The sequence below is a fragment of the Squalius cephalus genome (assembly GCF_949319135.1).
Source record: "Squalius cephalus genome assembly, chromosome: 16".
Taxonomy (NCBI): domain Eukaryota; kingdom Metazoa; phylum Chordata; class Actinopteri; order Cypriniformes; family Leuciscidae; genus Squalius; species Squalius cephalus.
This window is the reverse complement of record NC_137137.1, coordinates 33,504,249-33,518,796: the sequence shown is the minus strand read 5'-3', so window position 1 is coordinate 33,518,796 and position 14,548 is coordinate 33,504,249. Positions and strand designations below refer to the sequence as shown.

The window sequence follows — 14,548 nt, the reverse complement described above, 5'->3', positions numbered from 1 at the left end:
AGGGTTCTGCCAGTAGTGGGCGCTCGTGCAACGTAACCAATGATGTACATCCGAGTGACCGAGAGGACATAAAGTAATTACTTATTCAAAACAGGTATTCACTCAAGATAGTATGCGATTTCGAACGAGGGGTCGAGGGTCAGTCCAAATAAAGTTCCCTCCCTCGCCCACTTGACGAGATTGAACGCACTTCAAAATGGCGGCCATTGGGAAGTGCTTAGGGAAGTTCGCGAGTGCATGAAAGTGAAGTAAAACGCAGCCTGTGAGTCTTTTTTTACAGTCTATGGTGTTTACTGTGCCATTTGGACAGGGGGGGCCTATAAGCTCTTCCTTCTTCCTTGTTCCTGCACTCTTTCATGAAATGGGCATTGTTTCACAGAAGAAAGGGTGATGGCTGTACAAAGATTACACTACTTTATGATGTAATCATGGGTGTTTTATTATGTAATCATGAGATAGGGTTTTTTTACACTATACGTTTCCTTATGTCACTTTAACTTTTCTCTATTATCGCTTGAAGCAACAATAGATTGACAGGGAGTTTTCTCTGGTCTAGACAAAGAAAGAATGCCAGCAGGAAGTCTCAGAACATTTAATAAAAACATAACTAATGAATGATCTATTGAAGTGATTTCTCTGGTGCACACATTTTTGCTTCATTCAAATATAAATTCACTAAACATATAATGTAAAATGTCAGATTTCCCCTCCAAAGTAATATCAACTAAATAAATGCCATGGTATAAAAAAAAAAGTGACTTGAAAAAAGTGAAAAATACAAAAGATAAAAACAAATCCAGATTCCGTCAAATTACTGTAAAATACAGTTTTATACAACTAGGCTACATGCAATAAACTATAAAAATGCAGAGCATATTTTACAGCCAAATTAACTGTTGATCAAATAAATTGTGTCAAAATACATTTAAAACAACTACATTTCAGATTATTCTCAATAAATGTAGGGCTTTTATTAAAGTTGCTCTGTATATGCAGTAATTTACCTCTAGAATAGCCTATTTCTTTCATGTACAATAACTAAAATAATAAGTTTATAGCTATAAAGGTGTTTATACCAAAATATTGGGTTCTATATGTGGCAAGACTCGAGTGGAGGGTAAAGTGACTCACTATTAAATTAATCCGACTACGCCACCCTGGTGGAGAGCCAGGGAAATAACTCCGGATAAGGACACACAGGTAAGTTTTACCATTTGAAGACAGAGATGACGTGAGGAACAATACAAAAATACACTTTATTATAAAATCAACAGCGTCAATAAAATTCTCGCTCTCAGGAATTTCCCAACATGACAAAAATAAATCTCCAGGGCCAGGCGTAGTGGGAACGAGGCAGGCCGGCTGCAACTCAGGAGGTCGTCCAAACCCACCTCAGATCACAACAGATCAAACACCACGCGCCCACACCATAAAGAAGTGTTGTCAGCACACACACACACAACACACGGTGGAGCACACACTACCGAATGAAGCAGCTGGCCTCCCTTGCTCCACACCTAGTCCTCATTGGCTCCTGGAGAAAGAGGGAAGAGACACACATTAACAAATGTTGCCAGGAAACAAAACAAAAGAAAATGTTGCCAAAAGCAAAACGAACAAAACTAATACAATAGTTTTAGCAAAGTAGAAGCAAAACAAACAAAACAAAATGTTCCCGGGAAGCAAAACAAACTCACAACAGGTGATGCGGCTTTGTCTACCGGCCAGCGTTCCTACACCTGCTAACCTGTTGTTACTGCTGAACATATCATCATAAATACCCCAAATGCAAGCGATCAAAATTTAGTGCAAATAGACATACCTGAAAGTGAACTCCGCCACAAACTTGCCACAATGCCAGCACCACCAGACCCGCTCTAACTAAACTATAGAAATAGAGCATATAACTAGAGCTATTCACATCAAAACACAGAGTCAACATATCTCAGATGAAACGAGAACGGAAACGAGAATGCCAGGAAGAGAAGAACCCAAGGGGGTAATCTCTCAGAAAAAAACTGAAGCTTCCCCGGGCGCCGCCATTGATTAGCGGACCATCACCTGCTGTTAGCATTCCATTGACTCCCATTCATTTTGGCGTCACTTTGACAGTGTTTAAAGACTCCATTTGTCCATTATTTATTTCTAAAGAAACACGAAAATGTATAAAAGGCTCCATTACCTTGTATCTTACGTTATGGCCCCGTAGAAGCAGTTTTTGTAAAAATAGGCTAACGATTGTGTCATAACCACGTGACTCTCTGTCGCACAGTAGAGAAATTACCGTAAAGACAGGAGGAGAAGCTCACGAGCAATCGGGGGGACGTGGAGGCAAAATGACAAAATAATTAATCAGAATACTTAGCAAAAGTTTCTCCTGCTCCTGCTCATGGACAGCTCCTACTCACGCTCTCCGTCTCTGCAAGTTTCGGAAGGGAATGATTCAGATTTCTCTTGGCACAGCTACTAGAAGACAGACAGGATGGATGCTCACGTCACATCTACGTCGTCAAGCTCAGTTTGAGTCTGCGCAGTCGCTCAGCCATCAGGAAGAGAGTGCTTCTAATTGACTTCACTTTTCTCCGTTGAAGTCTATGGGGTCGCTGTGTCCATTTCTTTTACTGTCTATAGCAGGGATGGGCAACTTCGGTCCAGGAGGACAAGGGTTTTTTCAACCCTGAAAAAATCACCTGCCTGTAATTTTCTAGTAATCCTGAGGACCTTGATTAGCTTGTTCAGGTGTGTTTGATTAGGGTTGAAGATAAACTCTGTAGGACAATGGCCCTCCAGGACCGAAGTTGCCCATCCCTGGTCTATGGGAAGAACCCAGACTTACGAGGACTCGTACACCCGTCAAAATAAAGCTCCTTAAATATTACGGCTGCTTCTACATCATTGGTCTGTCAAAGCAACACTTAACCAGAGCCAATAGGAGGGCAACATCACTTATCCTGAAACATATATATATAAAAAAAACTTGGACATATGCCCACTTAAATTATCTAACATATCCTTGGGTAAATGTGATTTACATTGAAGCTTCACATTACTCAAAATAGGTAAACATGAAACATGCACATATTGCAGTCCAGAAACGACTGTACAGCGTGCGCTCTTATATCGCACAGCATTTGACAGAGAATGATATGAGCCTGCAAGTTGCAACCATTCAGAGATTGCTGTATGAGAGAGTGCCGTGTGAAATCAGCCTTACAAAGATCTCCTCAGCACAGGGCCGTAACCATCATAGACATCACTACAAATGGCCAAATTGACCCCACCAATATTTGATATTGGCCCTGTCCCAAATGGCACCCTAAGCACTCACGGTCTTCACTTTCGTGACGTAATGCTGCTTTGATTGTCGTCAAAAGTGCGCATCAAGGGCACATATCGAAAGGGGACGCTCGCAGGCATCCTTCTAAAAACCTAAAATGACAAATGGGACACCCTACGGTCACATGGACTTCCAGGACACGCGCACACAGCAAGTCCACAAGACCAAAAGTGCATTTGAAGTGTGCCATTTGGGACAGGGCCTGCGATGCTTTAGTTTTAAAGTCCCCATGAAATAAACATTTTTTTGGCTTTTAGTATGAATATGTTAGCCTTACTGTTCTATATCTACAAGCTAGTGTGCTCCGAAACAATGACACAATTTGCCTTTAGAAGATATAAGCATTCAAAACTTACAGTTCTGCACAGAATGCTGTATTTTAAAGGGTTAGTTCACCCAAAAATGAAAATTTTGTCAGTAATTACTTACCCTCATGTTGTTCCAACCGCGTAAGACCTTCGTTCATCTTCGGAACACAAATTAAGATATTTTTGATTAAATCTGAGAGCTGATCACTTCTCCATAGGCTGCTAGGTGACCGAAACTTGCTGGCCCAGAAAAGTTATTAAAGAGATCGTTAATATAGTCCAAGTGACTCCAGTGGCTCAATCTTAAGTTTATCAAGCGACGAGAATACTTTTTGTGCGCAAAAACAAACAAAAATAACGACTTTATTCCACTATTCATTTTCTTCTCTCTGGCCCTCGTAGTGTTTTTGCGCTGCGCGTCTGTGTTGCACGTCATCACGCATCACACACATGACCGGCGTCGGCCAATTGTGAGCCTACGTGGTGACGTGTAACACAGACGCGCTGCGCAAAAAGACTACGTGAACCAACTAGAGGCCCAGAGAGAAGGAAATGAATAGTGGAATAAAGTCGTTATTTTTGTTTGTTTTTGCGCACAAAAAGTATTCTCGTCACTTGATAAACTTAAGATTGAGCCACTGGAGTCACTTGGACTATATTAACGATCTCTTTAATAACTTTTCTGGGCCAGCAAGTTTCGGTCACCTAGAAGCCTATGGAGGAGTGATCAGCTCTCAGATTTCATCAAAAATATCTTAATTTGTGTTCCGAAGATGAACGAAGGTCTTACGGGGTTGGAACAACATGAGGGTGAGTAATTACTGACAGAATTTTCATTTTTGGGTGAACTAACCCTTTAAAGCAATATAGAGGAGATTAGCAGGAAACTGCTGATCAACTGCTCTGGCTGAGCTGTGATATAAACTAAACGCTATTGGCTATTTCTAAAAAAAGGGGAGGAGCTGTTCGATATGCCCCGCCCTGTCTTTCTGTTTCAGTGGAAATTAACGTCAACACACTGAATGATGCTGTGCATTTAAAGGCACTTCAGTGGGCCTTAAAGATCAGTTCACACTACTATAAAGATAAAGATATAACTATATTCGATTCCACAGCAACAGACAATATTGTTCTGTTTATTATAAGCGCTCGCTTATATAAATTCCCTTAATTCCCCTTTAGAACTTATTTAATGCCTTTATGGAAAATGTACATTTAAATACAGAAATGCATTGTCATTTTACATATTACATTTCTAATTGAATATTGCTACCCATATGCTTCCATAATAGTAGACATGGTTACAAGACAAGAAGCAGCAGCAGCTTCTCCAGTTCGGCAGGGGGCGGTAATTCACCTCTAGGTTGTTTGATGATCGCCAATAGACGCTAGAAGAAGAGTTTTGCTCCTGTAGTCCTAAAACAAACATGGCGGCGCCAACGCCGGAGGATTCGTCCAGCACACACGTGGAGAAAAAGAGCAAGCAAAAGGTAAACATGATCAATCCCTGCTCTGGCTACAACTGCACTCGCTTTTCACTTAGATGTGAGAAGTGTATAGACATAGTATGAATTTCTTTTTTATTTCGGATAGTAAAGGTAAGATGTTGTCATCATCGCAAAATACGTCGCTTCTTGACTTTCACGTCTTTATAATAATATACTCGACATTTCTTCTTGAGCTTTTTGATAGAATGTAAGAATAAAATCTATCGTTTGAAAAGTGTGGTTGATTGGTAACTTAGCTATCATGTGTGGTAACGTTAATATCAAGGTACTCTGATATACCATAGTACTGAATAAATAGCATATTAACTATTATTTATTATTATTATCTGTAATGAGCATGTTTTGAATTAATATTCATTCAGAAAAAAATCCTTATTGATTAATGAAGTTCTTAAAAACATAAATATCATATTATCTATACTGTATTATTTACATATTATTTCAATGCACCTCTTCTGTAATGAGCATGTTTTGAATTAATATTCATTAGGAAAAAATCCGTATTGAGTTCTTGAAAACATTAAGAAGTTTGAAATAGTCTAATCATTATTTCCCAGAAAAAAATATCTTAATAAAAATATTTTCACTGCTTATTAATATGTGGAAACCTTTAATCCACTGAAACAAAAGCCACCAAAACATTTGCAGACACTCATTACTTTCTGTATTTCAAAGAACTTCTAGATTTTTTTGGTTACACTTTATTTGAAGGTGTCCGGTTACAGTGTGAGTAATAATAATTAACTTAATTACTATAGGGTTTGGTTTAGTTGCATGTAATTATTATGCATAATTTATAGATATTACATATAATGTGTAACAAGGACACTCAAAAATAAAAGGTTGCCAAATGTTATCATGGACTGTCTTATTTATTAACCCACCAAGGTGAATATTGTTTACCATTCAGGGACAATTGTTGTCATGGTCATCTGCATTTATTTCCCATGGAAGACATTTGTTCCTGATTGAAAACGTAAAATAAAGAAAACATTTCTGAATGTGTTTGTCTTTTCCTCGCTCAGCTTCCAAAACGCTATTGGGAGGAATCAAAAAACACAGACCAGAAGAAACCCGAGGAAGAACCGAGTAAAGATGTGCAGAACCAGAGTGAAGCAACAGTAAAAGAAAGGTCATTAAAAAGGAAGAAAGGTGAAAGTGACCAACCAGTGGTAAGAGTTTGTCTTTCCATTCAGTGACTTTAGCTTACTTGTATACTATGTATGTACAGTACCAGTCAAAAGTTTGGAAACACTACTATTTGTAATGTTTTTGAAAGAAGTCTCTTATGCTCATCAAGCCTGCAGTTAAAAAAAAACAAAACAAAACAAAAAAAAACAGTAATATTATGAAATATTATTACAATTTAAAATAATGGTTCTCTTTTTTAATATACTTTAAAATGTAATTTATTTTTGTGATGCAAAGCTGAATTTTCATCAGCAAGTACTCCAGTCTTTGGTGTCTTATGATCCTTCAGAAATCATTCTAATATGCTGATTTATGATCAATGTTGGAAACAGTTGTGCTGTTTAATATTTTTTTTATAACCTGAGATACTTTTTTCAGGATTATTTGATGAATAAAAAGTTAAAAAGAACTGTATTTATTTAGAATAGAAATCTTTTGTAACAATATACATTACCGTTCAAAAGTTTGGGAACAATAACTATTTTTTTAAAAGAAATTAGTACTTTAATTCAACAAGAATGCGTTAAATTGATAAAAGGTGAGGGTAACGATTTATATTGTTAGAAATGTTTTTATTTTTAATAAATGCTGTTTTTATGAATAAATGCTGTTAACGTTTTACTCATCAATGAATCCTGAAAAAAGTATTCCAAAAAAATATATTAAGCAGCACAACTGTTTCCATCATTGATAATAACTGAGCATCAAATCATCATATTAGAATGATTTCTGAAGGATCATAAGACACCAAAGACTGGAGTACTTGCTGATGAAAATTCAGCTTTGCATCACAAAAATAAATTACATTTGAAAATATATTAAAAAAGAGAACCATTATTTTAAATTGTAATAATATTTCATAATATTACTGGTTTTTTTTTGTTTTGTTTTTAACTGCAGGCTTGATGAGCATAAGAGACTTCTTTCAAAAACATTAAAAATAGTAATGTTTCCAAACTTTTGACTGGTACTGTATGTGCTAGTATGCTAATCAGATCAGTGCTTCTTCTCACGGCTTGACATGAGCTGTTTTGTTCAGCATCCGCTGTGACTAGTGGTTTTCCAAAGTTACTGGCCACTCAGCATTCTCACTGGCCACAATTCTGACATCGATATCATGTCAAAACATTTGAGAACAACTGCTTTAAGAATAAAATCTGCTTATTTTGCACCATTATCGTGGTTCCCAAATAATCACGATTAAGCGATTTAACAATCGCCAACGCACAACTTAATCACACCCTTAATTGTTTTAACTGCACCTTTGGTTTCCTGCACCTAGATGTTTTTTTATGTCCTAATTTGAACAGTCAAAAAGTTAATATTTCAGCAGCCCTTCTCATCGGATCATATTGTGCATTTAGAAAGAGGACCCTTTTCCCGGTCAGGCTCCGATACCAACAGAACGGCTCCAGAAGTTTCGGAGAGGAGAGAAACACAAAGCGGTGAGTCCCGATTTATACTTATACTTGTGACATTGTCCAAATGCGTTCCTGTATATTTGAACACTTATTGTTTTGAGTCTATTCGGCATATAGAAATGGATGCAAGTTGCTGTTAGGGGTGGGAAATATGATCAAGATCTTATATCACTTTATGAGAATTGAGTTTTTTTGTTGTAAAAATAATATAATAATATTTTTAATATTATAATATTTTTAAATAATATTGAATATTTTAATATTATATTATAATCATATTTTTACAATACCAAAATGATAGATCCAAGTGAAATTTCATACATTTCAATACCACAGAAATAAGATATTTACCTCAAAATATACTGATAACCATCTGAACACCCTAATGTACATTACTGATGACAAAGATGTAAAAGTCAATAAAATCACATGAGATCACGCATGGACTTCTGGGAATGTCCTTTTACAGATTCTCACAGTAAATTATACATCACTATTTCTAGTCTTTCAGTTTGTTCCGTCACATCAGCGTTTCATTCACCAAACTTGCATACGCCATTGCTTGTATGGGGATTAGATTCGCTGTTTAGGATTGCAGTCTTAAAGGACAAGTTCGGTATTTTACACTTAAAGCCCTGTTTACAGATCGTTTCTGATGAAATAGAACGGTTGAGATAAAAATGTGGACACATGCTGCTGTCCCGAGAATTTTAGGTTTATTTCGCTTCTCCCCCCCACCTACACAATGGCAGCCTATGGGCACTGGAACAATCCTTCCTAAAACGCATTAAACTTTCGATTACAAAGACGTGAAACTCACCGAGTGGTCAGGGGTGTTCACTGATATGCTCACACAAAAATCGCTGCAAAAGATGCTTTCCAACAGGTTTTATCGTAGTTTTTGTCCAACTCCATTGACTTGTATTGAATGTGGTGTGTGAGGTACGGTATTACTCCGCCGCTTCTTCTTCTGCTTCTTCTGTGTATTCAATTAAATGCCAGTGGTTTGCTTGCAATTGGCAAAGGTGCATTATCGCCACCAACTGGGCTGGAGTATTTATTATTCAAGCTCTCAACGGAAGAATCTACGGGTGTGAGACGTTTGGAAAAATAGATCCACAGTTTTACAACGAATGATAAAACACCTGTTGGAAAGCATCTTTTGCAGCGATTTTTGTGTGAGCATATCAGTGAACACCCCTGACCACTCGGTGAGTTTCACGTCTTTGTAATCGAAAGTTTAATGCGTTTTAGGAAGGATTGTTCCAGTGCCCATAGGCTGCCATTGTGTAGGTGGGGGGGAAAGCGAAATAAACCTAAAATTCTCGGGACAGCAGCATGTGTCCACATTTTAATCTTAACCGTTCTATTTCATCAGAAATGATCTGTAAACAGGGCTTTAAGTGTAAAATACCGAACTTGTCCTTTAAGGCGAGACACTATAGGTGAATAGGGTAAAAATCTTAACTAGCAGATATCACCATGAAACTTTCCCAGTTGATTACCTACATTAAGATGAGAAAAAAATGTATTACAAGTTTTCTGTAATTTAATGTTTAAATATGCAAATTAGGCTATATCTAATTAAATATGCGCTAATTTGCATGTATTTTAAAAAACGAAATCTGAGTATTGGATAAAGCCAGGTTAAAAAATTGTTTTTCATTGTGTTCACATTGGGATTTATGGATGTCTACTTTTGTTATCCTGTAAATCAGAATATACTGTCAATAGCCTTAAAAAAATGATTTTCGCCATGTTTTTTTTGGAATAAAATGTTATAAATCAGGCTAGGAATAATATATTTACAAATCCCTCTGTAAATGTCTTCATAATATAACTAAGTGCAAGACTGGAAAGTTTGTTGTATAGAGGTGCTACTGAAGTGGAGATTTCGGAGAGAAAAGTCATTTTGAGAAAACTGATTTATCATCAGCCAATGAGATTGCGCATTCAGCCCTTTTACTTTCACGATTGGTTGCTGATAAAAAGGAAATGACCATATTTGGATCCGACAGGATTGTACAGGAGAGAGAGAGCTTTCTACGGTGCATGTGATGACAGGGTGCAGACAGAGATCGCAGCGTGTTGATTAAGAACACCAACTTTTGTTGAATTTAGGAGAAATCTACAGACGCAAAACAGACAAAGTGTAATAAAATAAAGACCTAAATGTGTATTTCAGACTTTTTTTTACCACAAGTCTGAAAGAAGACATGTTATTGAAGACAAATATCCCAAAATCTCAAAATTGTCCTGTAAAAAAAAAAAAAAAGATGTTTTTGCCTGTCGTGTCTCGCCTTAAACTTAAATACAGAACGACATGACCAGCTGATGTTCTTGCCAGATTTTGTGAGATTCACACCAATAACTCTTGACACATTATCTGAATCTTTACATTAGGACTAGGGATGTACGATATATCATATCGGCCGCACAAACGATGTGTTCATTTTCAATGTTATCGGCCTGATAAGAAAATTTGGCCGATATATTAAAGCCGATAAATAATGTATTATTTCCTCCAGCTGAGACACTTCAGATGCGCACTGTTCAACATAATGGTTTTGAATTGCTTGAAATATGATTGAAATCACTTCAAAAAAGGAAAATACAGTTCAGTGCAACATGTGCAGTGCACGTCTGTCATATCGGCTACATAAAATTATAATAAGAGCATTATAATTGTGTGCTTGGGACATGGCTTTTAATGATGAGACTTTTGTTTTTATAATCCAAAATTTGGATTTAATTGTATCGTCCAATATATCGGTTATCGGCTTTTAAATATAAAGAGTTATCGGTATCGGCCAAAGGTTTCATAGAGGTGCATCCCTAATAAGGACTGTATTTCGGGTGTTCACGCTCCTTCTCTCTGTGATGTGCCAGCCCGCAGGAGCCGGGAGAAAGCTGAAAGAGGCCATTGTGTTCTCGGAGTCCGTGTCTGAACTCGCTCAGAAACAGGCCGCACGATACGACCTCCTACTTCCAGAGGATGCTGGGTAATGTAGTTCACATATTGTGCCAGATGAAAAGAAGAATGACACTATGACAAACACCCACATGATCTCATTCCTGAATGACAACGATTCAGCCATGTCTATTAGTGGAGCGGCTAAGTGCTTATGTTTGGCAGAATCGTTCAGTTTATGATACAAGCGTGAAAATTGGCATGAGCAGTCTCCATGGGTCACTTGACAAGAAAATTGTGCGAGCCACTTGACATTTCAAGATGGCGGCCATTTTTCAAGATGGCCGACACCTTAGTGGAGCAGTTAAGTGATATAGTGGTTTATTTGGTGATACAAGCATGAAAATTGGCATGAGCAGTCTCTGTGGGTCACTTGACAATAAGCCACCTACAGCTACTTGAAATTTCAAGATGGCGGCCATTTTTCAAGATGGCCACCACCTTAGTGGAGCAATTAGGCTTAAGAAATCATTTAGTTGGTGATACAAGCATGAAAATTGCCATGAGCCTAATTGCTCCACTAAGGTGGTGGCCATCTTGAAAAATGGCCGCCATCTTGAAATTTCAAGTAGCTGTGGGTGGCTTATTGTCTAGTGACCATCAGAGACTGTTCATGCCAATTTTCATGCTTGTATCACCAAATAAACCACTATATCACTTAACCGCTCCACTAAGGTGTCGGCTATCTTGAAAAATGGCCGCCATCTTAAAATTTCAAGTAGTTGTGGGTGGCTTATTGTCTAGTGACCATCAGAGACTGCTCATGCCAATTTTCATGCTTGTATCACCAAATAAACCACTATATCACTTAACTGCTCCACTAAGGTGTCGGCCATCTTGAAAAATGGCCGCCATCTTGAAATTTCAAGTAGTTGTGGGTGGCTTATTGTCTAGTGACCATCAGAGACTGCTCATGCCAATTTTCATGCTTGTATCACCAAATAAACCACTATATCACTTAACCGCTCCACTAAGGTGTCGGCCATCTTGAAAAATGGCCGCCATCTTAAAATTTCAAGTAGTTGTGGGTGGCTTATTGTCTAGTGACCATCAGAGACTGCTCATGCCAATTTTCATGCTTGTATCACCAAATAAACCACTATATCACTTAACCGCTCCACTAAGGTGTCGGCCATCTTGAAAAATGGCCGCCATCTTAAAATTTCAAGTAGTTGTGGGTGGCTTATTGTCTAGTGACCATCAGAGACTGCTCATGCCAATTTTCATGCTTGTATCACCAAATAAACCACTATATCACTTAATTGCTCCACTAAGGTGTCGGCCATCTTGAAAAATGAAAAATCTTGACATTTCACGTGGCTCGGACAATTTTCTTGTCAAGTGACCCATGGAGACTGCTCATGCCAATTTTCACGCTTGTATCATAAACTGAACGATTATATCACTTAGCCGCTCCACTATATAGAGCTGGTAAGTCCCACCCATCCGTAAAACCCCACTGGACCTGAGTCTAGGTTGAAAAATCGTCAATGCAAGTGAATGTGAGAAAATAATTATTTTCTGGTCCCGTTTGAATTTTGCCATGAATGTGAACATATGTTGTCTGTGAATTTTTAATATAATTTTTCGTGTAAAGAATGCTACAATTTAGCTGGTAGAAGTTTGATACGGTTAGACTTTGTGTGAGAGCACTTTGTGGACTACAACTCTTCGCTGCTTTCGACGGGAATCTGAAGAAAGAACAGCCCATTTGGTTTGAATGGTGACATTTGGGTACAAAACACACAGGCATCTCGATCTGTCTCCATAGATTATCGCAGCATTAGCACCGTGATTTGACAAGTGGAGGGAAAATGTGTTATGGGGTGACGTCACATAGGCGACATGTAGTCTTTCTCGTTATGTCTTTTCCACAACTGCTAGCCAAATAATCATACCATATACTGTCAAACTCGTAACATGAAAAATTATATAAAAAATTCACAGACAACATATGTTCACATTCATGGCACAATTCAAACGGGACCAGAAAATAATTATTTTCTCCCATTCACTTGCATTGACGATTTTTCAACTTAGAGGTCCAGTGGGGTTTTACGGATGGGCGGGACTTACCAGCTCTATTAAAAATACAGTCCTCTCAACCACACACACAGTATCGTTATTTCCGTTACAAATATTCAAATTAGCACGGACGTACTGGGATAAAAGTTTATAGTTTGGATATAAACACACAATCAAAATAGAGCAAATCACTTTTTGAAAGAAATTTAGTGCTTCAGATTACGATTGTGTCGATTACATCATTACACCAGTAGGTGGCGACAAGTGACTAAAAATGTATTTGTCATTGAATCATTCAAGAAATTCGTTCAGAAATGCGGATTCATCCAGTAATAAAACAAGTGAAGTATTTATGAGTGAGTCATTGAATCATTCATTCAAACCGATTTTTAAAAAACTTTATACTTGTAGTACATTACGTGTTATTTTGTTTAGTTGTCTGTTCTTGAGAGAATCGTGATCTGTGTTTGAAACAAAGAAATCGTAAATCTCAATTTATCCAGAATCGTGCAGCTCTACTTTAATTTATATATTTAGCATCAAACTAATTATATAATCTTTTTCAAAAATTTTATAAAGTCCCCCTGTGGTGTAAATCCAGCTTTTAATGTTGTTTATGTGTCTATGTGGTGTTTTAATATGCTTTAAGACAAACCATGTGTAAAGTCATGTCGAGTGGAGGCGGGGCTAATTTGCATATTCATAGAACTGTGTATACTAAATGAGGCAAGGGTGTGGAGTCACATTCAAGCTATTTTAAGGGTTTTAAGGGATATAATTATTGACTAGGGCAGTGGTTCCCAATCCTGGTCCTGGGGACCCACAGCTCTGCACATTTTATATGTCTCCTTTATCTGACACACACAGTTCAGTTCATAGAGCTCTTTCCTAACGAGATGATGATCTGAATCAGGTGTGTTAAATGAGGGAGACATACAAACTGTGCAGAGCTGTGGGTCCCCAGGACCAGGATTGGGAACCACTGGACTAGGGAGACTTTAAGATTATTGGCCTGTAGGTGGCGATATGCACAATGTAAATCGCCATTAAACAACAATACTGCATTATGGCATGCTGGAACCAATAACCATGAGTAAGAAAGATTTGGGTTAATCAACCAAGAGTTTGGGATTTATGTGATGGTAAGTTGACCCTGCTTTTATGTTATTTCCCCCAGAAGCCTCAAACATTCAAGTTACAAATGGCAGTGCCTGCTCTTGGATAGAAAAGATTAGCTTGGACATTTGGTTTAACATCGTTTGTGTGTTTGTATTCTTCATATATGCATAAATGTACACGCACATAGAGCTCATGTCTGTCTGCTTGTCTTCAGCTTCCTTGAAGGAGACGAGGGTGAAGACACAAGTACAATCTCTCAAGATGACATCGCAGATGCTGTTGACATCACTTCTGGATCAAAGGTGAGTTATTTTAGCACGTTTGAACACTAGAAACTGCAGCGAGACCAATAATAAACAGTAGAGTTTGTTGACGGCCCCCTTCACACACACAGTCTTTACTGGTAAAATACCGTTTAGAGATTGTATGTGAAACAGACTTTTTCAAAAACACCAGTTCTGTTGATTTTCCAGTATGAAAAGTTGTAACATTACCCGTATGATGCTATGCGTTAAAGAATAAGATTACCAGTGTGAGGTCAGGACGCGCTGATGTCAGAAGTCTACTCTGGGCCAATCACAAAGCTCAGAAGGAGATGATGCGATTACTCTTTATTTCTTTAAAGGTCCCGTATTATGCCCCTTTTCACAAGATGTAAAATGAGTCTC

The 14,548-nt window shown here is 37.8% G+C and overlaps 1 protein-coding gene across 1 annotated transcript in view; it reads left to right on the top strand.

Moving 5' to 3' along the window:
• The first annotated feature begins 5,036 nt into the window (after positions 1-5,036).
• Positions 5,037-14,548, top strand: part of wdr46 (WD repeat domain 46) — a 28,955-nt gene continuing 19,443 nt past the window's right edge. Inside the window, exons 1-5 of the mRNA XM_079896261.1 lie at positions 5,037-5,135; positions 6,179-6,325; positions 7,709-7,789; positions 10,655-10,767; positions 14,095-14,182. Of these exons, the coding sequence (XP_079752387.1) occupies positions 5,073-5,135; positions 6,179-6,325; positions 7,709-7,789; positions 10,655-10,767; positions 14,095-14,182 (492 nt within the window). The 5' untranslated portion in view covers positions 5,037-5,072. The remainder of the gene's footprint in view (positions 5,136-6,178; positions 6,326-7,708; positions 7,790-10,654; positions 10,768-14,094; positions 14,183-14,548) is intronic.